Below are 24649 nucleotides of genomic sequence, written 5' to 3' on the forward strand. Positions count from 1 at the left end.
CCCTTAGGGGGACTGGTAGAGAACTCTACCATCCTCTGTACCCCTAAGACCTATAAGACCAGATGACCCACATATGAGTGTACCTAAATGATTCTTTTAAGTGTACAGAAAATTCCATTTAAAGTCTAAAGACAGGCCCTACTGTATTGTAGAAGGGTAATGCATTGGAGATGAAGCCAGGACTGTGCAGTAATGCCTTCCTGAAGATTTCTGGGTCCCAGGGTCCAGTTCTGTCCACAGAGTCGCAGAGTCGCATGCCATCTGTTGTCTGTTGCAGGGTACCCATAAGCCCAACCCTCCTCAGAAACCTCTGCCTGCTGATCCACTGAGCAGGACATCTCGGCTCACTAGTGCCTTGGTGAGGACCCCAGGGCAGCAGGAGTCTGGCCTCCATCCAGTCCCCAGCAGGTGAGTGTCCTCTAATGGTGTGGGGTAACTGAAATAACCACACTGGAAAGCAGGTACCAGGTGTTAAACCATGTTTCCTACTTTCCCCCAGTATGAGAAACATGGAAGATATATTAAAGTAACCAGGAAGCAGTCGATGCAAACTATACCTATGCATGCCTAAACATCACCCAGGGCTCTCAGCAATGGCTCACTTATTTGAGAGATCATAGCAGAATGAAGACGACCCAGAAAAGATGAGCTGCTGACAAGGGCCCAGCCGGGTCTCCTACAGGCACCAAAGAAAATGGTGTATCTGTATAAAGGCAAGACCTCCACCACCTCACCAAAACCTGTTCTGCCTACTCCAGGGGCTAAGATCCTAGTTCAGGTTGGAAGATAATGGAGAGATGAGGCCTAAGCAGTTGCTCAGTAGGGTCGCCCTGGGGACTTCTCTAAAGCTGAGTGGCCTGTGCAGGCTATCTCTGGCTGGGGTCATCCACACCCTCTCCCACAACTCTACTTAGATGGGCAGAGGTAACCCACATCTGTACGGAAGCTGGCTCGTGCCTTTGTGACCTAGCCAATATTAAATACTAAATTATCTCAGGAGTTGCATTTAAAACAAGGGCAACAAATACTCAACACACTGCTCCCAGATACTTGCTGCAGGGGTTGCTCATACCAGGTATCTCTATGGTAGGATCCATGGCATGCTGGGTGCTCTCCCATCTTCCATGTTTGCTGATGCCGTGGTGTCACTGGGAGCACTGACAGCAAGGAAATCAGCAAATGCTGCAGCTGAACCTCAGTGAAATTATTCCCTTGTGGTTCTTTTGCTGTTTGGTTTGTCCTCAGTTCTTGGGCTAGAACATGCTAGGCAAGTGCTTGGTCTTGGTCTCCCTGGTAGCCCAGGCTGACCTGAACCTTCCGATTCTTCATCCTCCTTTGTGATGGGATTATAGGAAGGAGCCACCATGCCTGGCCAGCAGATTGCCAAACTCACAACCCACTCTTCTGCCTCACGTGCCCTCTAGCAGGCCATGAGTGCTGTGAGCACCAGAGAATCAAAGGTACTGACTGTTGGCCAGGATGCATGCTTAGTAACTCCTATCTCTGCAGGGGAAGACACACGTCAGTGAAACATTACAGCTCTTGGGAAGAATGTTGGCCTAGGAAAGAAATGCCTGCCTCATAAATCTCAGAGATAATGCTGGTCAAAGGGTCGGGACAACAGTCTAGTTCACCACCGTGGAAATGCAGAAAAAGTTGTGTAGCATTTGAGTTCTTTTTATATTCTACTAGATAAAACTACTACAGAGACATGACCTGATAGGTCTGACAGGGGAGCACTCCATTTCAGAATGTCCCCCCACCCCCAAGCATCCTGTCTATCCTCTACTTACAGCAGCATGGCTCCCCATATCTGGAGCTGTGCAATGTTAGATAAAGTAGCCACTAGGCATATATATCGGAGCTGGTTAAAAATAAAATTGAAGTAAGCCAAAGTATAAACACATGTGCCACCAGATTTTGAACACTTAACCCTGCCCCTGTCAATTCCCCCGGCAGTTAACGCTGATTGCATACCGAGATGATGATACAGCAATAGGATGGAGGGAGTTCACCTATGCCACTCGGGTGTTAGAAACACAGAATTTGAGACTGGTGAGAACAGCTCTGTGGCTAAGAGCACTTGCTGTTCCTCCAGAGGACCAGAGTTCAGAGTCCAGCACTCACATTGGGTAACTCCCCCTGGAGCTGTTATAGATAGTACTGAATCAGAGGCACCCACTGCTGGCCTCCACAGGCACATGCAGAGACATACAGATAAATAAATCTAAAAAGAAAACTAGGAAATACCTGAGCAGCTCATATCCGTTTTTCTGCAAATGGTGCTATTCATAGGTGGCACAGCTCCAGAGAGGTGAGGTGGGCTGTCACATATCACTAGGAGTTCTGTAGTTAGGTCCTTGATGTAATCTACTTTCTCTCCCAAAAGATAGCCTGGCTTCCAGTATCAGGTGTGGGGGAGGTCAGTGGCTTCTAACATGGGAGACCCACCTGTGTATAGGAGCAGGCTCCTTCTGAGCTTTTGTATCTATAGAATGGCTTCTGAGAGTCTGACTGCTGTTTTGTTTTCTCCTCTCTGGCTTGCTCTTAATTCAGACCTGCTCCCAAGCATCAAGTGCCCAGATCTTCCCACAATGCCTACATCAAGTGACAAGCAAGCCCAGACTGGTCCTCAGCAGTGAAGACAGAAGTTTGCACTATTGTCAACTCCAGCGGAGTGATTTTTTTTTTGTACCAACTTTCAGAATTTTTAAAGTGTTTAAAACGCCATTGTTTCCAGAACTTTGAGCTACTGCCGTCGGTGCTGTGCTGTGGTGCTTTGTGTCCTTGCTCAGGTACTTGTAAGTTATTAATTTATGCAAAGTGTCTATTACCGCGCAGGGCGCCGTAGCAGGCATTTGTACCATCACCGGGTGTTTTCGGAAGGCTCCTTGTGCTTTTCTTCTTCTGGCGGACTTGAAATATCCTGCTTGATGGGATCAAAGACAAGATGTTTACTTTCTGTTTGAGGCCTTATTGCAAAACAGTTCCCCAGCTTCCCAGGGCTGTGTTATGGCACCAGACACACAGCTCAGGAGACCCCAAGTGGAACTGGAATGGGTTTTTTGTTTTTATTCCTTTGGAATCCCTATCTTGGGCTGTAGCCAGGGCCTTCAGGAAGGTTTTGGGCCTTGCATACTGACAGGGCTTCAGGCCCTGCAACCTGAGGTTCTCAGACCACTGGTAAGATCTAGCTCTGGCCAGCAGTTTTGGAGAAAACCTGGGGTGCAAGCAAGAAGGTTGAGGTGTGGCTACACCAGGAGAGAGACTGGAACCCTAGTTCAGGCATACAGTTGACCTTGAGCTGGTTAGCATGAACACCTTTGGAAGGCAAAGAAGTCTGTGGTGCTGCACAAGGCTTTGCTCCCAAAGCCAGCAGGAGCTTCTCTCTGGCTGCCCTTTTGCAGAGTGCTGGCATGGGCATGTTGTTTACATTGGGAACAGTGGTGTTTCTACAAGAAAGCTACTGCCTGGGCACTGCAGACCTCTGTCTCCTACCCTGTTTAGAACTAAGCAAATTACCACATTGTCTTCTTGACTGAAATACAATGACCCTGTGTTCTGACAGATAGAGGAGGCTTTCTATGGGACCATAAACATTTTCAGATGTGAACTAGTAACCAGATCTAGTCGATCAACCATGGAGATAAAAATCTCTTTTTTACTACAAGGCCTGACTTACTAAAAATTAGGCAGAATCCATATGCTTGCAAAAGTCCTAACCTCGTGGAATGCTATTCTCATTGTATAGCCTGTCTTCTGTCCTTATTAGTAGTCATTGAACACAGAGCCCAAAGTCACCGATCTGTTCTCTTTGGGGCATCCTATTCAAAACAGAGTCCCAGTCTTTCCCACACTAGGAACATACCTGTTGATTGTCATACGATGACAAAGCAATAAGTTCCCCAATGCTGAAGGCTCATGAAAGGCAGGCCCATCTGGGCAACCCTTCCATCTCTTACTCTTTCAATGTCTGACTGGAAAGCCACCTTTAGGAGCAGATCTTGATGATGTCTCACCCTAATGTTATGATAGACATAAAAAAAATCATGTAAGGCAAAATGCCAGAGGCCTTCGCTGTGTCCTGGTAGGGTGTGGGATAACAAACTCTCTCATTGGAAGGTAACTGACAGCAGTTCTGTAACATCTGAGTGTATTAGAATCAGGCTTCTTTGGAAGGGTCACGTCAATGGCCGGCCTATGCCTCGAAGCAGAAGGGAAAATACAGACTTAGAATTTGGTTTGCTTTCCATAATTCAAAACTGTATTCAGCTTTGGGAAACACAGCCTTCGCGATGGGGGATAAAGAAATCCACATCACGGATGCATAAAAGGACTCTCATAGCCTGCCTCTTTTCAAGGCACAGTGACAAGATAGCTGCCACTGGGACACGTACAGAATTTTTGTACCTGATGTGACACTGGCTTGTTGTATTAAGGTCAAACTCACACAACTGGAAAAGGTACAGAACTGTGTGAGCCGTCTTTGGAGTACTCAGAGCTTTAGCTGGAGCACGTGAACCTTTTTCAGGTGGGAGTGAGATGAGAGGAGAGCTACGAACCCATATTTCTTCTGTCTTTTCTGTACTTTGGTTTTAGAGGACCAGGGAGAGTATGGTTTAAAGGAAGTTGAAACTGTGATCTTCTGCCATCTCTCCAGTAGCTACCAAGGGTGCTGAGGGTGCCTTCCCAGCTGAGCAATGCTGGCTGCTTGCCTTTCCAGAGCCATGCATCCATTTCTGAATAAGAATATATTTAATCCTGATATTCCCTTACAGGACAGACAGACAGTATCATTAAAGGAATAACTCTAAGATATAGTAGTTATCAAATAAAGCATATTTAGCAATCCTCAATTTTAAAAAAACTTGGGAACAATAACCAGCATTGGGGTTTATTGAGAGTGGGTTTTTCACTCCTTTTCTACATCCTTTAAATGACAGAGACCAAAATTAATACTCAGAGTTCGATTGCAGTCTACCTTAAAAACACACTATAGACATGCTTAGAGTTTGTTGAGTTTTGTGAGAGCATCCCTGAGAAAGTCCAGTAGAGCGGTCCAGTGCCTAGACATGAGGCATGGCTGGAAGGTCTCATTTCCTTCCTATATCAGGGAATAGTTATAGGTGATATGACTCCACTTCATAGGCAAGTGGGAGGTGAACCTTGCACGCATTCCACTTAAAAACTGGTCTCCTACAGTATTCCCAAATCTGTTTTCCCAGCACGTGGGATCAGATAGAGAGCAACAATGCAGCTTTCCATTTCAAAATATGCATGCCGAGTTTGCACTCTCTGAGTGTTTCCAGCTTACACATGTGGGATGACATCACAGAAACCACACAAGCAACAAATTAAACTCTACGGGAAGAAATACTCCTGACTGGTCTCCAAGGAGACGTTTTTATGCCTTCTTAACTTTATTAGGAATTCTCAGGCTGAAGCTATGGGTCATTGTTCTCCAACAAATCAATACAACCCATCAATGCATTCCCTAAGAACTTCCAAACCCTGAGCTGTGTTTGAATGTTCTTAGGGGCCTGTAATCCCCATGGTGCTACAAAGAGGCTGGAGATGGGCCAATGAGAAGGCCTGAGCATCCTCCTGCCTCTCAGCAGATGTTTACTGAGCACTCTGAGCCTGCGCCACCCTGACAACTGGGAGGACAATGGCTGGGCAGTAGGGCGCCTGCCCTTTCCTCTGAGACTCTTCATGTTCTAATTCTCTCAGATCAGGCCAGCCTAGGGACACTTTGTCTACAGATCCTCCCCCACTGTTCTCAGATGGCCTCAGTCAGACACAAATAACCCAGATGAAGAGATACCAACAGTCCCAGAAGCCCCCAGAAGCAAGAGCTGGGTGTTTTGAACAGTATGCAAAGTGCGTGATGATACTGCAGAGGCCATTTTTTCTCTCTTCCACTCATATTAAGAAGCTAGCCCTCCACTCCTAGTTCTGCCACACAACTTGGCAGTGGCTCCATCACACAAGTACACAGGAAAACATAGGCACCAATTTACCTTCCGCTCTTGCCAATCACAAGTGCCTTATACTGGCCAGATCCCATGCCAAATCCTCTCTCACCCAAGAAAGCCAAATCTCTACTTTTGTCACTACTTCAAGCCAAAGTGGTAACTGCTATAGGGTGTGGCTACCCTTCAAGGTTCACCTATTAGACAGCACAGTCCAACCTTCTCCAGGGCCATAGCATAGAGCAACCCTCCAGCATACAGCAGCCTTGAATCTATCCCACAGCATATCAACCACAGCGACCTCCCTCTTAATGCCTTGCTCTAATTAGAAGGTGAAGTCGGCCACAGAAAATCTAGTTAGCACTGACTGCAAAATGCTGTTGCTGCAACCTGAATTTCCTACTGGCATCTCTTGCTTTTAAACTCTGATGAAGTAAATGATCCTCCCAGATGTGTGAGCCCCATGCTCAGAACCACTGGGCATTGGGGACCCTTGCAGGAGACATTTGTATAGACATGAATGTACCATTTCTGTGCCTTTTGTGGAGAACAACATACAAGCATATATACATACTTACACATACATACACACATTAGGAAAAGTAATAGTAGTTTATTATCAAAACCACTGCAAGTGTTTCTCATGAGAGAAACTAGGAAGAGAAACGCTGCATACGAAATTGTTGGGATGCTCAATAATGCATAGAGACTGCCAAGAGACCTAACACTCAAGAATCCTTTTTAGCCCCTGCAAGTTGAGAGCCCTACAACCTGCCTGCCTTTCTATACCTTCAAAGAGTATGTTCTGTGATATCTGTAATTCTCCAAAAAAAGTAACATTTCAGTCATTAATTTAGCACATTTAAATTGAGACAGTATCAAGTCAAATGCTAGTTCATCTTTCTTGGCCTGAATATTGTTACTTCACACAAATCTCATGAGGCTCCAAGGAAGGACACTTAGAACTAACAGTCCTCCTATCTGGGCAACTTGGTAGTGGTTGGGAAGCCAACCATGCGAATGTGGCAACAACCAACATAACTCTAACTGGCCATAGGCTGCTTAGCTCCTTTCTGATTAATGTTACATCTCAGTTAACCTGCACAGTCATTCTGCAGGGCTTCATCCTTTGATAGTGCTTTGATAAACTCATGTTTTCACATTTGTATGTTACATGCTGTTATTTTTGTATGCATTTCTCATATGGGGGATCTACAAGTAAATACAGCCTACTAGTTCAGTAGAAAATGTCATTGTTAAGAATATTATATCCAATAAACAGTAAACAGATAAACATTAGGTGTCTCATTTGTTATCCAGAATGTTTTTGGTACAAAAATAAGGGAATGGTCTTGTGTAGAAAAATATACCTTCACTCATTAGTAAGAGCATCTTGGACCATTGTCCAAGCAACTGAGGAGAAGTGCTGAAGGAACAAGGTATGTGCACTGCCAATCCTGTGAACAAAGACAAAAGAAAATGCCTGTCAAAACACAACACTGTCAAGACAGTGGGGGGAAATCTGATACCATTTTTGAATAATGTGAATTCATAATCAGAATAATTTTTAAATCCATTTTACTTATAGAAAAGGTCAAAAAGTAAGCAATCACAGAAGTATCAGATTGTCAGCAAAGAAAATCTAAATGTGATGGGTATTTACTTAAACATTTTTAAAACAGCATCCAACTTCATAAAGAAACATGCAGAAAATAAAAATATGTATCCTCTATGTATATATATATATATATATATTCAAAATTATAGCAAAATAAAGGACTCTTTGTTCTTACCACTTAACCCAAGACAAAGCAAGTAGGCTTCGTGATGTCAGCAAGTAACTGACAAATCAAATTCACATGCAGCAAACAAGCATTCCAAATGCACAAATGTACAGAATGTAACCTCTGCCCTAGTGCCTCTCAGGATAAAAGAATAAATCAACAAACAAAACAAGTGTGTGCCCTAGAAATGAGAGACTTCTTCGGCCACCTAGCGAACAACAAATATAACACCAGAAACAATGCATACTATGGGATGTTTTTCAAACTCCCAGAATTAGAAGCATTTACCTGTTGTCCTCGTTAAACTCTACTCCTCTGCCCTGTCTCTGATAATTCAATTCAGAGGGTCTGAAAGGAACCCACAAAGGCAATTAACAGGTGACCCCATTGTGTCTTAGGATCAGGAAGGTTCAGTGAAAGAAACCCTTATGATACTAGAACAAAAGCAGTCCCCCAGGGGAAAACTCAGAGGCCTAAATACATAAATTACTAAACAAAAGAGTTGAGAATAAGTGAGCTTGGTGTCTATAAAAGGAGCAACAAAAGCCTTGCATAAAGATAAGTAATAAATCTATAAAAATAAAGCATGTAATTTAATGAGTTAGAAAAACAGAACCATTGGCGGCTGTAAACCACCTTCTAATCATCAAGCAAAATGAATGGCAAATAATGTAGCCTTTGAGCATGGAGACCCAGCTGTCCACCAGAACCCAGTGCGTTTGTCTCAGGAATGTAAGCATGGTTCAGTAGTAAGGTCAGACAGTTGACAATGTCTTCAAGCTTGATGCTGGCAAGGAAGGATGTGAGGTGTACTCCTTCCTCATAGAGGAGCTGGTAAGTGCCATCTGCATCAGACCCAGAGAGGACAGTAAGTCCATGCTGATCACAAAGCAGAAGATAAGCTCTTATATGAAAGGTAAAATGCCAATTCAACATCTACAGACAGGATTATACACAGCCCACAAACCAGTCCTCAGCTGAATGCTCTACGACCTCTGCAGAAAACCACTTATTAGGAATGAGGCCTAACAGATTGGGACCGCATGTGACAGGTCCCCAATCCCGAAGTGCAGTGGGTGATGGACGGTGGGCAGATGGGGAACAGACACCTGTAGACGGAACTCATATTGGAAGTTTTATTGAGGGGGAGGTAAGAAAATAAGGGAAAGAAAGAAAAGAGAGGTATAGAGACGCAGAGACAGGACAGAAGAGAGGGGGGAACATTCTGCCCCTGCAGGGGAACAGCTGGGATGGGGGAACGGAAGTGGGTGGAGCCTTACTTTTAAAGAGCCAGGGTACATACACCTGCCATGCGCAGGTGGGCGAGAGGTGGGGCCAGGTTTGCCTGCATTACAACAGCGCTGATACCTGCTCACATCTTTATTGGATGGGTATTCTTGCTGTGGTTTCCCTAGGATTGAGTCTTGGCTATCTTTTCATGGGCCTTCTCTATCTTAAAAAAGAAAAGAAAAAGTCCACTCCTGTGAGGGCCTTTATAGCTAGCTGCTTTACTCAACAGCTAAGTAAGCCAGTTTGTCCCCAGAGACACAAAAACATGCGATGCTGCTAACTTTGCTGGTGTTTAAGTTTGGCCCAGCTAAAGCTTCCCACATTTCTCTCCTTGGGCTCCTAACCAACAGTCTTGGTGGTGGTTAACTCCTCTTTGTCTACAAACTATATGATTTGCCTCAAAAATCTTGTCTGCTTTCCTAAATAAATGTAATACACTACACTACTCATTGGTGAGGCTGCACAGCCGCCTGTGGGCTGGGTCCTTTGACCAAAGAGGTGAGTGTGTGCAAACGCATGAACTGATGGGCCTGTCCTCGTGGCACTGTCCTTCAACTACACACGGCTGACAGAACAGCACCAATCTTCAGATATGGATTTTTGAGCTTTGATGTGAGGCCAAGAGCCTGAGAGAAACCGCCTGGGTGCTTAGGAGGCACCCCACTGCGGGAGGCGACAGCAGCCTGGACTGCAGTGGGGCGGGAGAGACAATGAGAAACACATGAGAAGAAGGCCAGTAGGCCTGGAGCATCTCGAGGACAGCTGGAGGGGGGAGACACCCGCGTGCACGGTTGTGTAGGGCCAGCACATAAATATTTGGTTTCACATCTAACTGCAAAGGCACAGGGCAAGAAAACATTCCTGTTCTATGGACGCCCAGTGACGAGACCACATGTGCATGTGCTTAGGTAAAAAGATGTATTTCAATGTGAGAAGAGTTGCCTGTTACATAAAAGTCACTGTGAATCTTCAACTAAATAAATAAACGTCTTGGCCTCAGAGACCCCGCATGTCACATGTCCAGCCCAGCAGTCAGGGTTTGCTATTTCGCTCCAGTTGGTCTCTCAGATGGGTGGTGCTCCAGTCAGTGGACAGAGGACTTCCTTGGCAGCTTTTTTTTCCTTTCTTCTAGTAGGGAGAGTACATTCTAGAAAAACCACAACAAACAGGTGGATGTCCTTCGAGGTTTTTGGCAGGTTCTGTGAGTCTGAAAGTACTACAAAAGTTGACTTTGATAGACAGAAGGGAGATCCTCACCTGTCTGTCAAAAACTCTGGCCATTTCTAAGACACCTTTGCCAAACTGGAAGGAAGCAGAACTTACTTAATATGATTACAGATCAGAATGTGCGATTCTCATAGATTTCTTTCTTCTCCAAGGAAAAAAATCTCCCAATAAACATTACCTCATTTTTCACACTTGCATCTGCCCCTTTGTCAAGAAGTAACTGAACTAGCTGCTCGTGATTATTTAAGACAGCAACCTGAAAACAAAGTATGGTGTGAGGAGTGCTCCCCTCCAGCAGTGCCCCCCTCCAGCAGTGCTCCCCCAGCAATGCTCCCCCCAGCAATGTTCCCCCCAAGCAGTGCTCCCCTCCAGCAGTGCTCCCCTCCAGCAGTGTCCCCCTCCAGCAGTGCTCCCCTCCAGCAGTGTCCCCCTCCAGCAGAAGTGCAGGTAGCAGAGGCAGATGATGGAGGGTGGCTGGTCCACCATATGAGGCAACCCTGCCCACTGCAGCTCTGTTCTGTCCTGAATCTGCTGACTGCTCAGCAGCAACGGGGAAATGTTTCTTCCTTCTGTTCACACTATAGGAAAGGACTAGACAGGACAGCCCAGGGCAGAAAAGCAGTCAAGTTCATTGTTTAAACAGGTCTACTTTGATCCCACAGTGGCCCTGGGAATTGGGGTTGATAGTCCTTACAGATATTGGGGGGGACACAAAACATTATAGTGCGGGGCACAGAAACAGTGCCTACTCAGAGGCTCAAGTGGACTCCAGGATCCAGGAGTAACATAGAAGTCCCATTTCAAATATATAGAGACAATAGTGACCTTCCCCTGACCATTAACAGATAGGTAATTCTATGCAACCAAATCTGGGGCTCTGTTATAAGTCACTCAACTCTCAAGCCATGTCTAGTGATAACAAAAACTGAGATCCCAGGGAGAAGCATACCATGAGAGGTGTCTTTCCATCTTTGTCCCTCACATTCACATCAGCCCCAGCCTCGATGAGGAGAGAAGCTACCTTCTGGCTTCCCGTCATAGCAGAGACTCTCATGAGTGGTGTCCATCCAGAACCAGTGTCCACAACATCCACCTATATCACCAAAGGGACAACTGCCTCAGTCCAACCACTTCCCTGTGGCATCACTGGGCAGACATACAGAGTGGAGTGTGTGTGAACTTCTCCAGGGTCCCTGACTTTCTACACGTGGGGTGAGCTGCTAAATTCACATCTGTGTTCAGGAAGTGGATATGCTGAGTCTCATAGGGAGTTCCCCCCTCTGCTGAGACAGCTCAAGGACTCCCTACTGGCATACTCATCTTTACTGTAAAAATGGAAACATGAGAGTCTAGGAAGGGACCCAACTACACCTCTCCCTGGGCCCCTGTTCTTTCTTTAGCTGTAGTTTTTAATTATTTTTAAATTTTAGTTTTATTTTCTATGTTTGGGTGATTTGCTTGCATGTTATATCTGTGCACCATGTTCATGCAGTGGCCATGGAGGCCAGAAGAGGGCATCAGAACCCCTGGAGCTGAGTTACAATTGTGCGCCACCATGTGGGTGCTGGGAATCAAACTCAGGTCCTCTGGAAGAGCAGCTAACTGCTCTTAACCACTGAGCCATCTCTCCAGCCACCAGCTGCAATTTTACTAATGTTTATTTTCCTTTTTACTTTCTTTTTAAAGTTATTTATCTATTATGCATACAGCTTCATGCCTGCATCTATGCAAGCCAGATGAAGGTACCGATCTCATTACAGATGGTCATGAGTCACCATGTGGTTGCTGGGAATTAACTCAGGACCTCTGAAAAAGCAGTCAATGTTTATAAGCTCAGAGCCATCTCTCCAGCCCCTCTTCTTTTCATTCTTAAATTGAGACAGGGTCTCACTATGTATTTATGTATGTGTGTATATGTGTATGTGTATGTGTATATATGTACATGTACATGTATGTGTATATGTATATGTATATCAGGCAGTCTCAAGCTCACAGAAATCCATCTGCCTTCTGCCTCTCCACTACTGGGATTAAAGGTGTGTGGCACCATACCTGGCTGGGTAGTATTTTGTCATTTGCTATATCTTTCATAGTGCTTTAAATCTTGCCTATAACAAGGCAGTGATGACAAGATTGTATGCTTTTGTACTTCACAAGGCTTAAAACTCAAGCAGAGAGACCAGATCCATCATACAAACTAACTGGATGCATTCATGCCCAGTGCTATCTCCAAAACATGGTGTGCCCATTAGTAAGATGATCAACATCCATAACCTATTTTATAACCAACTCTTTCAATTCAGTCTTCCAAAATAGTCATGAGGAATAAAAAGACAGAGGTGTCACCTCTCCAACTTATAGGATTATGCCCAACCAAACCATGGAGAGTAAGGATGGAAATGAGAGAGCATGGGGTATGTACATGCACAGTGGACACACATGCATACAGACAGAGAGGGAGAGAGAGGGAGGGAGGAGGGACAGAGAGAGGGAGGAAAGAAAAGAGAGGAAACTACAGAACAGTTCCTCAAACATGCAAAGATGATCCACCAGACCTGAATAACCAACAGGTGGCCAGTAGGAGGCCCAGGGACATCCAATTGTTCAGATACATAAACCTAATGGATATTCTCTAGCCCATCTCCGCTCTTCCTCATCTAAATAAATAGTCAACTTAGAAGCAACAAGCTCTGCTGTGTTTGAATAACAATAAAGCAAGTCCTGCCTTGACAAGAGGCTTTAGAGTCTCTAAAGCACCTGCACATACAGCCTGTCTGGTCCTGAGGGTGGGGAATGACTATGTATTATTATTCCTAGTTTAGAAGTTATCAAACCTGCCTCAGGAATCCAGTATTTTCCCCCAGGTCACACAGCACTTTAAATGCACAAATGTTTGCCCATTAAGGGAATGTCACCCTCAGCATAAAATCTACACCTGAGAAGGTGGTGGTAACCCTGCCTGACTCTCAGCCTTGCTCATGGTCTTCAGAAACACCAGGTGAGCCATCTATCAACAATATGGAGGCTGGGCTGCCTTCACCATCCCTACTGGCCAGCTGTAGACATAGATGTCTCTGGGGGACCCATTTGTGCTGGCCTGTCCTCTGTAAAATGGTCCCTGAGCTACAGAAAATGGAATTAGACCCAAACGGCTGGGTTGTATACCTGAAGCCCAGAACACCCACACTTCAAACGTCCAGAATTTAAGTGTTTACATCAGGGAACATGACTGCCTGAGAACCCTTTTCCTTTCTCAGGAGACATCACCTTTTCTTCATTACAGACTCATAGTAAACTACACAGGGGCCTTGTAGCCACCACCGCCACATAGACCTCTCTCACTGAGACCAGGCTGCTAAGACTTCTGACCTCTTGCAAATGTCCCTCAGGCATAAAGAAACAGGATATATGATAAGATGGAATTATCTTAATGACTGGGATTTTTTCCTTTGAGGTAAATTGGTTTTTTGAAAGCAGTGGCAGGTAACCAGTGAGAAGCCCTGCTTTGCCTCATCACACCTCAGAGATGAATTAGACACATCTACCAACATCCCTGGGAATGAGACATTCCCAAACTTGAGGCTCCAAGTCATCAATTCAACTTCACAGGATTACCACCTGCCAATCACACCCAACACCAAGCTCTGACCTCCACATGTACACATATGTACATATCTATACAAACATGCATATTCATCACACATCACATATATGCATAGAGAGAGATAGCCCAAGAATAAAAACAACCTAACTTTGAAAGCTAGTAGAAGCAGCTAGACCTTACACATCTCTGCATCTTCAGCATGTAGCAGGTACTCAATAAGGCTTCAGTGACCAACTAAACAGACACCAGCAATGAATGAAGGGACAAAGCCGCAGCATAGATGCATTGGGCCAGCTCTGAGCTTCACCCACCTCCTTTGGCTTCCATGGTGAGATGAAGCCTGGCTGTCACCTCAGATCCCCAAGCATCCTCCAAGGCCATCCAAGATCATGAGCCAGAGACTCCTCTCAGACTTTCCTCTGAGCAAGTGACCAAGGCCTGCTTGCCTCTTCAAGACCCCAGAGGATGCTTTCAAGTTCTTACCAATGTGGGGTCATTTGAAAGTAATTGGACCCCATAATTTTATAGGGAATAGCACTATTAGGAGGTGTGGCCTTGTTGGAGAGGATATGACCTTGTTAGAGGAAGTATGTCACTGTGGGGGCAGGCTTTGAGGTTTCCTATGCTCAGGATACTGCCTAGTAGGTCAGTCAACTTCCTGTTCCCTGCAAGACGTAGAACCTTTCAGCTACTCCAGCACTACATCTGCCTGCATGCCACAATGCTCTCTACTATGATAATGGATTGATCCTTTGAAACTGTTAAGTGAGTCACCCCAATTAAATGTTTTCCTTATAAGAGTTACTGTGGATGGGTGGTGGTGGCGCACGCCTTTAATCCCAGCACTCAGGAGGCAGAGGCAGGCGGGTCTCTGTGAGTATGAGACCAACCTGGTGTACAAGAGCTAGTTCCACGACAGTCTCCAAAGCCACAGAGAAACCCTGTCTCGAAAAAACAAGCAAACAAAAAAAGAGTTTCTGTGGTTACAGTGTCTCTTCATAGCAATAAAAACCCTAACTGAGACAGTGTGGCTAACAAGGAAGAAAGGAAGGCCGTACCTCACAGCCATCCTTTATCATCCAGTCAATCACAGGGCAGTGGCCTCCATCTGCAGCCCAGTGCAGAGCTGTGCAGCCTCCAAGGTCTCTAGCATCCCAAGAAGCTCCGTGTCTTCGGAGGTATTTCACAACATCCAGGTGCCCCGCATAGCAAGCAAGCATGAGACTGTAACAAACAGAAAATGGAAAATCTGCCATTGGTGCCACCTCTGACCTTGGGTCCACATTTAGTCTACCTAGATTAAATAAAAAAGTCATCGAGTTTAAAAATATAAAAAAAATAAACTGTGCTTGAGTGACACAAAATGTACACATGTTTTGATAGATAAAACCTAGTAAATCAATACAAAGAAGTGTTGGGTCAGTCACAAAAGGAAAATTAAGTCTAGAGTAGGAAAAATCTTAAAACAATATGAAGAATAAAAGATGCCAGGCATCAAAAGTCATAGCATATGATCCATTTACATGGAACATCCTGGAGAGCTGAATGAGGAAGACAACAGTAGACTAGGAGCTGCCTTGGCTAAGAAGGGAAATGCACTTGCTGTATTTCTAGAGTCATGAGACTGGCCCACACAGTGGTGGTGTGGTGACGGGTGAACAACCATGTGAATGTATTCTAAAGCACTGCATTGTATGGAATTTGGATTACATCTAAACAAACAAACAAACAAAAAACTGGAGCAAGATGGCCCAGCAGGTAAAGGCTAATGACCCAAGTTCAATCCCAGAGGCCACACCGTGAAAAGAGAGAACAGACTCCTGAAAGCTGTCTTCCACATGAGTACCATAGCACATGAGCACTAATACATGCATACATGCACATACACATATATGAACACATACAAACCAAAATATAAAAGTGTTTGAAAATGAATATTGGCTATGATTAAGTATAGCTTATTGGACTTTAAAATATCCATAAAACCCAGATTATATTCAAGACAGATTAGTGAAGGACCATGGGTCATACTGTTAGCAATCATTATTAAACCAGTTCCTCACTCTAAAACAGGAAGTTCACTCACTGTCATTTTCCTTTATAGAGAGCAAAAGATCGTCCATTCCAGCTGTTGGGGGTTCCTCCATGTAAGAGGCTGTCAACTCCTATGGAATTCTTTTGTGTACCTCCTAATCAGATAACTGTATGGCCAGAGAGCACTCATAGATGCTGGATGTTAGTGGGGACTGATGTAGTCACATCATACACATGTATTACCCTATAGATTATTTTCTAGTTGCCATGAGGAAAATGTAACTTTACAGAAATCCAGCTATCACTACTGTTACCAGAATCAAGTCTGGAATTGCCACCTGTAAGGCATCGCACAGTATAGGCTTCCACAGCTGTTTCAGAAACAACACAAGCTCTCAAGGCTCCTGCTGAAGATAGCACCCTGTGTTCAGCCAAACCTTTATAAACTTGACATGAAAATACCTTTGCTGCTCTCTTGGGTCCCTTGGCCTGGGGACCACCCACACTCAGGGCACAGGGCACAGGTGAGCTACAGGTCCCCATCTTAGACCCAAATTCCTCCTGCTTGCCCTCACTCAGATCCCCTGCCTGGGGACAGCAGCCAGGTCAACTCACCCCTGGACAGTGACCAGGAGCCTACAAAGACAGCCAGTCTACTGCTGCCCGCACTCAGGGCAGAGGACAGAGGACAGAGAGCAGAGGCCATAAAGTATGGGATTTGCTTGCACCCACCGAAAGGGAACCAAGGTGGAAGAGGCTCTTTCTACACCCACTGGAAGAAGTGATGGGAAAGAGGCAATGTAAGAACACACTCAGCAACAGAAAAACAAATATGACACCACCAGAGTCTAGAGATTCTATACCAGCAAGACCTGAACACCCCAATGAGCATGAAGAAGGGAATGACCTTAAAAACACCTTCATGAAAATGATAGAGGCCTTCAAAGAGGATATAAGAACTTTCCTTAAAGAAATATAAGAAAAAACAAACCAAAAAATCCAACAAATGCAAGAAAGAGAGGAAAACACGAAGCAAAAATTACAAGAAACAATTCAAACAGTGCAAGGGTTAAAAGCTAACATGGAGACAATAAAAAAACACAGTCTGAAGGAATGCTGGGAATAGAAAAACTGGGGAAATGGTCAGGTACTACAGATGCCAGCATACCCAACAGAATACAAGAGATGGAAGAGAGAATCTCAGGTGCTGAAGATATACTAGGGGAAATAGATTCATTGACCAAAGAAAATCTTAAGTCCAACAAATCCCTAATGCAAAATATCCAGGAAATATGGGACACCATAAAAAGACCAAACCTAAGAATAATAGGTATAGAAGAAGGTGAAGAAAACAACCTCAAATACATTCAACAAAATCATAGAAGAAAACTTTCCCAACCTAAAGAAAGAGATGCCAATGAAGGTACAAGAAGCTTACAGAACACCAAATAGAGTGGACCACAAAAAAGTCCCCTTACCACATAATAGTCAAGACCCCCCCAAGCATACAGAATAAAGAAAGAATACTTAGAGCAGCTAAGGAAAAAGGTCAAATAACATATAAAGACAAACCTATCAGAATTACATGTAACTTGTCCATGAAAACGCTGAAAGCCAGGAGGTCCTTGGATATATTCTATCAAAACTAAGAGACCACAGATGCCAGCCCACATTACTATACCCAGCAAAGCTTTCAATCAGTATAGATGGAGAAAACAAGATATTCCATGACAAAACCAGATTTAAACAATACATATCCACTAACCCAGTCCTACAGAAAGTTCTGGAAGTAAAACTCCAATCCAAGGAAGTTAACTACAACCAGAAAAACACAGGCAATAGATAATCCCACTTTACCAACAGCCAAAAGAGAAAAGGGGTGGAAATCCACATACAACTCCAACAATAACAACCATTCCAAAACAAACAAGGATGAGCAATCAAAAGTCTTAACTATCCCATAAAAAGGCACAGACTAACAGAATGGATTTGAAGACAGGATCCATCCTTCTACTGCATTCAAGAAACACACCTCAGCTTCAAAGACAGATGTTACCTCAGAGTTAAGGGTTAGGAAAAGATTTTCCAATTAAATGGGCCCAAGAAACAAGCAGGGGGTAGCAATCCTAATATCTAATAAACTAGACTTTAAACTGAAATCAATCAAAAGAGATGAAGGAGGTCATTTCATATTCATCACAGGAGAAATCCACCAAGATGAAGCCTCGATTCTGAACATCTATGCCCCAAACACAAAGGCATCCACATTCGTAAAAGAAACATTACTAAAACTCAAACCACACATAAAACCTCACACACAGTTTGGTATTGGCACAAAAATAGACAGGTAGACCAATGGAATTGAATTGAACACCCTGAGATTAATCCACAAACCTATAAGCAGCTGATTTTCAACAAAGAAGCTAAAATTATACAATAGAAAAAAAGATAGCATTTTCAACAAATGGTGCTGGCATAACTGGATGTTGGCATGTAGAAGACTGAAGCTAGATCCATGTCTATCACCATGCACAAAATTTAAGTCCAAATGGATCAAAGACCTCAACATAAATCCAGCCACACTGAACCTGTTAGAAGAGAAAGTGGGAGGTACCCTTGAATGAACTGGTACAGGAGACAGCTTCCTGAACATAACACCAGTAGCACAAACACTAAGATCGACAATTAATAAATGGGACCTCCTGAAACTAAGAAGCTTCTGTAAGGCAAAGGACACAGTCAGCAAGACAAAAAGGCAACCCACAGATTGGGAAAAGATATTCATGAACCCCACATCTGACAGAGGGCTGATCTCCAAAATTTACAAAGAACTCAAAAAGCAAGTCTCCAAAACCCAATTAAAAAGTGAGGGACTAACTTAAATAGAGAATTCTCAATAGAGGAGTCTAAAATGGCTGAGAGACACTTAAGAAAGTGCTCAACATCCTTAGCCATTAGGAAAATACAAATCAAAACAACCCTGAGATATCATCTTACTCCTGTCAGAATGGCTAAAATCAAAAACACCAATGACAGTCTATGCTGGAGAGGATGTAGAGAAAGGGGAACACGAAAGGGGAACACTCTTCCACTGCTGGTGGGAGTGCCAACTCATACAGCCACTTTGGAAATCAGTATGGAGATTCCTCAGGAAAATGGGAATCACTCTACCACAAGACCCAGCAATTCCACTCTTAGGCATATATCCAAAAGATGTCCATTCATACAGCAAGGATGTCTGTTCCACTATGTTCATAGCAGCATTATTTGTAATAGCTAGATCCTGGAAGCAACCTAGATGTCCCACAACTGAAGTGTGGATAGAGAACATGTGGTACATTTACACAATGGAGTATTACTCAGCAGAAAAAAAAACAATGGAATCTTGAAATTTGCAGACAAATGCATGGCACTAAAAGAAACCATCCTGAGTGAGGTAACCCAGTCACAAAAAGACAAACATGGTATGTAGTCACTCATATATGGATTTTAGACATGGATCAGGGGAGTGTCAGCCTACAATCCCAGTACCGGTGAGTCTGGGAAACAGGAAGGTTCCCAAAAGATATGAAGTGGAATGAGGCAAGCTCTCCTGAGCAGATTGGGAACATTGGGGGAGGGGAGATGGAACCAGGAAAAAGAGGAGGATAAGAGGAGGGGGAGCAGGAAGGCATGGGGGAGCAGGAAGGTTGAGTCGAGGTAAGAATAGAGGAGAGCAGGATGAGAGATACCATAACAGATAGAGTCATTATAGCTTTGAGGAGAGAGCTGACACTAGTGAGATTTCCAGAGATCTACAAGGATAACACCAACTGGCAGGCTAAGCAATAGCGGAGAGACTACATTAATAGCCCCTTCCTGATAAGGTTGATGACTACTTTATATGCCACCCTAGAATCTTCATCCAGTGACTGATGGAAGCAGAGACAGATACCCACAGCTAAACACTGAACTGAACTTCTGGAACCCAGTGACAGAGATGGAGGAGTGACGAGCAAAGGGGTCAAGACCATGCTGGTGAAACCCACAAAGACAGCTGACTGGGCAAGGGGGAGCTCTTGAACCCCAGACTGATGAGGGGACAACTGCTGAGAGGTCAACAGGGGACTGATCCAGACTCCATGAATGTAGTGTCAGTGAGGAGGCCTCAGAAATCTCTGGGGCCTTGGGTAGTAGATTGGTGTTCACCATGGCATACAAATGAACTTTGGGAGCCCATTCCACATGGAGGGATGCTCTCTCAGCCTGGACACATGGGGAAGGATCTAGATCCTGCCCTGAATGAAATGACAGACACTGGAGCTCCCCCATGGAGGGCCTTACCCTCCCTGGGGAATGATGTGGGGATTGGGTTGGGGGCTGGGGGGGGACTGGTGGAGAGACAAGGGAGGAGGGGTGGGAGAGGGAGCTGGGATTGGCATGTGAAGCATACATGTTTCTAATTTAAATAAAAACATATATTGAAAAAAAAAGAAAATGCCTTTGCTGGAAATGCAGGGTTAGATGAGCAAGCTAGATGCTATCCTTCTACTGGAAGGTGACAGAGGGAAGACCAGAACACAGCATGTGGTAAGGTAGTCAGCCTCAGATGCCAACTATGAGAAGGGACACAGGAAGGAAGGAGAATGGAAGAGAGAGTGAAGGGGAGAGAATACAGGGAGGGATAAGGTGGAGGGAGGGAGAATAGAGAGGGGAGGGAAAATGACAAGGGGCATCAAGAATGGAAGGGGGGAGAAGATGGAGGGAGGGGAATTGATAGAGAACAAGCCCTCAATAAGGAAAATGAAACCACAGAGGCAGAACCAGCAGGCACAACGTGGGAACATAGGTTAAATCGTGATCTTGCCCCAGCACCCACCACAAACAGTGACATCTGAAGGACAAGTCAGTGATACCAGGGAACTGATGACAAGTACCCCAAGTGTGTTATGATGGCAGGTGTGCAGTAATGACCTTGCTTCCAGGAGTATACAAGTGAAGGCAACTGTGAACAAATGTCAGCACCTACCAAGCTGCTGTGGAACAATCTTTGTACACTGTAAATATGTACCACTCTCATTGGTTAATAAAGAGCTAACTGGCCTATAGCTGGACAGAGTGAGATTGGGTGGGAGATCCAAAGTAGGATGACACTGGGAAGAAGAAAGGTAGAGTCAGAGGAGATGCCATGAGACTCAGAGTGAGTAGGATGGGAAGTACGAACATGAGGTAAACGAGCCTTGGGAAACAAGCAGATGAATAGAAATTGGTTAATTTAAGTTTTAAGAGCTAGCCAAAAAAAAAACAGAAAAGAAAAGAAAAAACAAACCTAAGCTATTTACCAAGCATTTATAATTAATATTAAGTCTCTGTATGGTTATTTGGGGAGTGACTGGTGGGACAGAGTTGATTGCTGGACTAGACAGAAAAGTCCACCTATGCCAAGCTTCAGTGGAGTATGGACAGATGTTTTCTGTGTTATTCTTTCCATATTTTCTAAATGTTTGAAAATAAATAGTTGGAAAATAAAATGGAAGATATCTCAGTAGGAAAAGGTAGTCCCTAGATGACCACACGACGACACTGGGACTATTCGAATCCTTGATCATCTTAAAAAAGATGTCCTGACTGTAAAATCTTAATTGCATTTCTGGCCATTTCCTGGGTGTAGAAGTTGTAGAATGGAACCAGTGTGTGAATGGCCATAGCCTTGTTGTATTGTACATATTCATTGTCTCCTCCTTCCCCTCCCACCTCCTGCCAGCCCCCTCCTCTCTAGTCTTTCTGCTTTTACATTGTGTGTGTGAACATGTGTGTGCAAGTGTGAATCATTTGTGTGTGTACATATATGCATATATATGTGTGTGTGTATACATATGGATCTCAGACTGTGTGTGTGTCTGTGAATCATTAAGGAGAGACAGACAGACAGACAGACAGACAGAGATCCATCTCAGACTCTGTGTGTGTCTAAATCATTTGTGTATATGTAAATCTCAGATTGTGAGTATGTGTGCTTTCTCACATACAATAGGAGGAAATGAATGCTCAAATTTTCAGCTATACACAGCAAACATTCTACCACTGAGCTAGACCCCAGCCCTCATGGCTTAGCCCACTTATATTCCCAAACTGTGTGCATCATGACGTGCTTCTAGCAAATCCATCTGGAAATGTCCATTTTACTCCACCTTTGTTTGGTAATTTCTCCTCTTGTTTAGGTATTATGTTTATACAGCTCATTTAAAATGTAATGAATAATTAAATACAGATTATAGATAGTCACCTATAATAGTCAAAACTTAAAGTCAGGTTAGTTTTTCTAGATATATAGAGATACATTTCAAATGGATAGGCATTCTTCAAAACCTTCCAAAGACCTACAGAATATGGTATTTAAAATAGTTTATTAGGGTTTTTCATGACAATGAAACACCACTGCTCCTGGCAACAATTACATCAGAGAGGAAGATGAACACCAAGGAAACTCAATTATGGAGTTTGCTTTCAACATGGCGAGACTGGTCATTTGGGCAAGAAATTGTTCTTGCCTGGACTGTTTGACTGTATGCTGTACAAACAGGACATGCAGGATCCACAGAAAAGTGACTGCTGAACTTGTCAAAACAAGATGGGACATCCCTGCAGGGTTCCTGCTTCATTGAAGAGTCTGCCAGACATTCTGCAGGACACAGAGAAAAATGACTGACAAACTGCCAATACAGGCAGACAGTTTAAAATTTCCTACTTCACTGAGAAGTCTGCCAGACACACTATGGCCTATGGACTAAAGATGGATGTTCCAACATTACAGAGGAACTTTGGGTGACTGTCCAGGCAGCAAGACATCTTTGTCAATTCTAGAGTTTATATAGTCTCCTTCTGAGGTTTTTGATGGAGTTGAAGGCAGGGAGTTATGGTTATGGTTTTCCTTAGTTATGATAAAAGATAAATTATACATAAAACTTTAGAATATTTTCTGTAAATTTTGCCAAATGTTAATAAACTAAATATTGTTAACTATAGTTCTAACTTGATAGCTGTTTTGTTATATATAATTTTACTATGTTAAAGTTTAAGCCCTTCTTTTTATTTAGACAGAAAAGAGGAGATGGGGGATGTCCTTCTATATATATATGTTTCTCTTATTGGTTGATGCATAAAACACTGATTGTCCAGTGGCCAGGCAGGAAACATAGACGAGGCTATCAGATCAGGAGAAGTCTGGGGAGAGGAAGGCAGAGAGGAGCCTTCAGGGAGAGATGCCATGTAGCCAGGACATTACTGGGTAAACCAAGAGCATGTGGAAATACTTAGATTAATAGAAATGGATTAATAATTAAAAGCTAGCCAGTAAGAAGCACTAGCCATCAATCAAATAGTTTATAAATTAATATAAGTCTTTGTGTATATTTGGGGCTAATCGATGGCAGGACCATGTGGAACAGAAACTTTCATCTATATACCTTTACCATTATTAATCATCAAATACATAGGAGGTACTCTATGCAGTGAGACTAACTGCAGTTCGTGTGATTATTTAACACCATGTGCAGCCTATTGCACACCATCTCTGTGTGTAACCCTCTCTTTGTCTTAGCAGGCAGAGTGACTTGTTCCTGGCTGTGGATGTGCATTTGGCATGCTCTGTTCCCTGCACATCCCTCAGTGTTTGCTCAGATAGCCCTTAACTCTACCGTCTTCTCCTTGGTTAGTTCCTTCCCATTTTTGTGCTTGCACGTTATAAAGTCAGGTAACTGCATCCCTACTTCCTAGTGGTGGTTTATGACATTTTACATTTAATTCTTTATTCATTTGACATGTATTTGAGTACTTGCCGAAAGGTCAAGATCTTATTTTTTAATAGCCTATTTCTAGTACCTCTCCATTGTTCTGTAGCAACTCTACCACCATATATTAAGTTCTATCTATCCTGTTTATCTTCTTCCAATCTTTTACACAATGCCCACCTCTCTAATTAGTTTAGCTCTTAAGGCATTTTAATAACAGTCCCCATAGCCTCTGACAAAGGTTTAGTGTCTATTACCATCTATTTGTTCTCTCAGATAAATTACAATCATTTTGACAGGTTCCTAAGAATAATTCCATTTGAAGCTATATTCAATCTATATGCTAATTTGAGAAAAATAGAAAATGGTGCCATCCTGAAGTGTAACATATATCTCGGTTTTTCAAATCTTTGGATCTCTCAGTATGGTTCTGTAGCTGTATATTTTCGTCAGGATTCTTGCTTTTGAGGATCTATTCTACTATACTGTGTTTAGATATAAATAAGTTAGTAGCTTTTTTCTTTAAACAGAGTCTCATTATATAGCCCTGAATACCTGAAACTCACAGAGGACCTACTACCTCTGTTCCCCAAGTGCTGAGATAAAAGGTATATGCCACAACACCTGGCATTCAGATTTTTTTAAGTTATCTTATAAATGCCATGCCAGAAAAACCTCGTTATTAAGTTTCAAGTGTTTGACAGTTGTCTCTCCTGAATTCTGCAGTCCAGGAGGAATTAAATATCTTACCCCTGTATTTCCCAAAGTACCGTCCAATCATCAAATAAAATATAAGGTGCATTCACCGAGAGCCAAACCCTGTTTCACACATGTCTTTATATTAACCCATTCATTGCCCCATAGCTTATATAAGGAAGCTGACTGAGGTTGCTGTCCAGGACATGCTGTGTCCTTGAAATACTGGGGTTTGACACCATGCTGTCTGCTGTCTGTGTTCCTCACCTCACC

General features: G+C 43.6%; 2 protein-coding genes across 5 annotated transcripts in view; one reads left to right on the top strand and one right to left on the bottom strand.

Moving 5' to 3' along the window:
• The window catches only part of Adam12 (ADAM metallopeptidase domain 12), a 306570-nt gene extending 299304 nt beyond the window's left edge, over positions 1-7266 (top strand). For both annotated transcript variants that reach the window (XM_005063360.4, XM_040752639.1), the window contains 2 exons: positions 278-408; positions 2557-7266. In XM_005063360.4, the coding sequence (XP_005063417.1) occupies positions 278-408; positions 2557-2611 (186 nt within the window). In that variant the 3' untranslated portion in view covers positions 2612-7266. The remainder of the gene's footprint in view (positions 1-277; positions 409-2556) is intronic.
• Positions 7267-9950: 2684 nt separating this feature from the next.
• Positions 9951-24649, bottom strand: part of Fank1 (fibronectin type III and ankyrin repeat domains 1) — a 109181-nt gene continuing 94482 nt past the window's right edge. For all 3 annotated transcript variants that reach the window (XM_005064276.4, XM_040752658.1, XM_040752660.1), the window contains exons 7-11: positions 14936-15101; positions 11223-11366; positions 10452-10529; positions 10304-10348; positions 9951-10193 (exon numbers count right to left, since the gene is read on the bottom strand). In XM_005064276.4, coding sequence (XP_005064333.1) covers positions 10131-10193; positions 10304-10348; positions 10452-10529; positions 11223-11366; positions 14936-15101 — 496 coding nt within the window. In that variant the 3' untranslated portion in view covers positions 9951-10130. The remainder of the gene's footprint in view (positions 10194-10303; positions 10349-10451; positions 10530-11222; positions 11367-14935; positions 15102-24649) is intronic.

This window comes from Mesocricetus auratus, unplaced genomic scaffold, assembly GCF_017639785.1.
Source record: "Mesocricetus auratus isolate SY011 unplaced genomic scaffold, BCM_Maur_2.0 Super-Scaffold_4256, whole genome shotgun sequence".
NCBI classification, from domain to species: domain Eukaryota; kingdom Metazoa; phylum Chordata; class Mammalia; order Rodentia; family Cricetidae; genus Mesocricetus; species Mesocricetus auratus.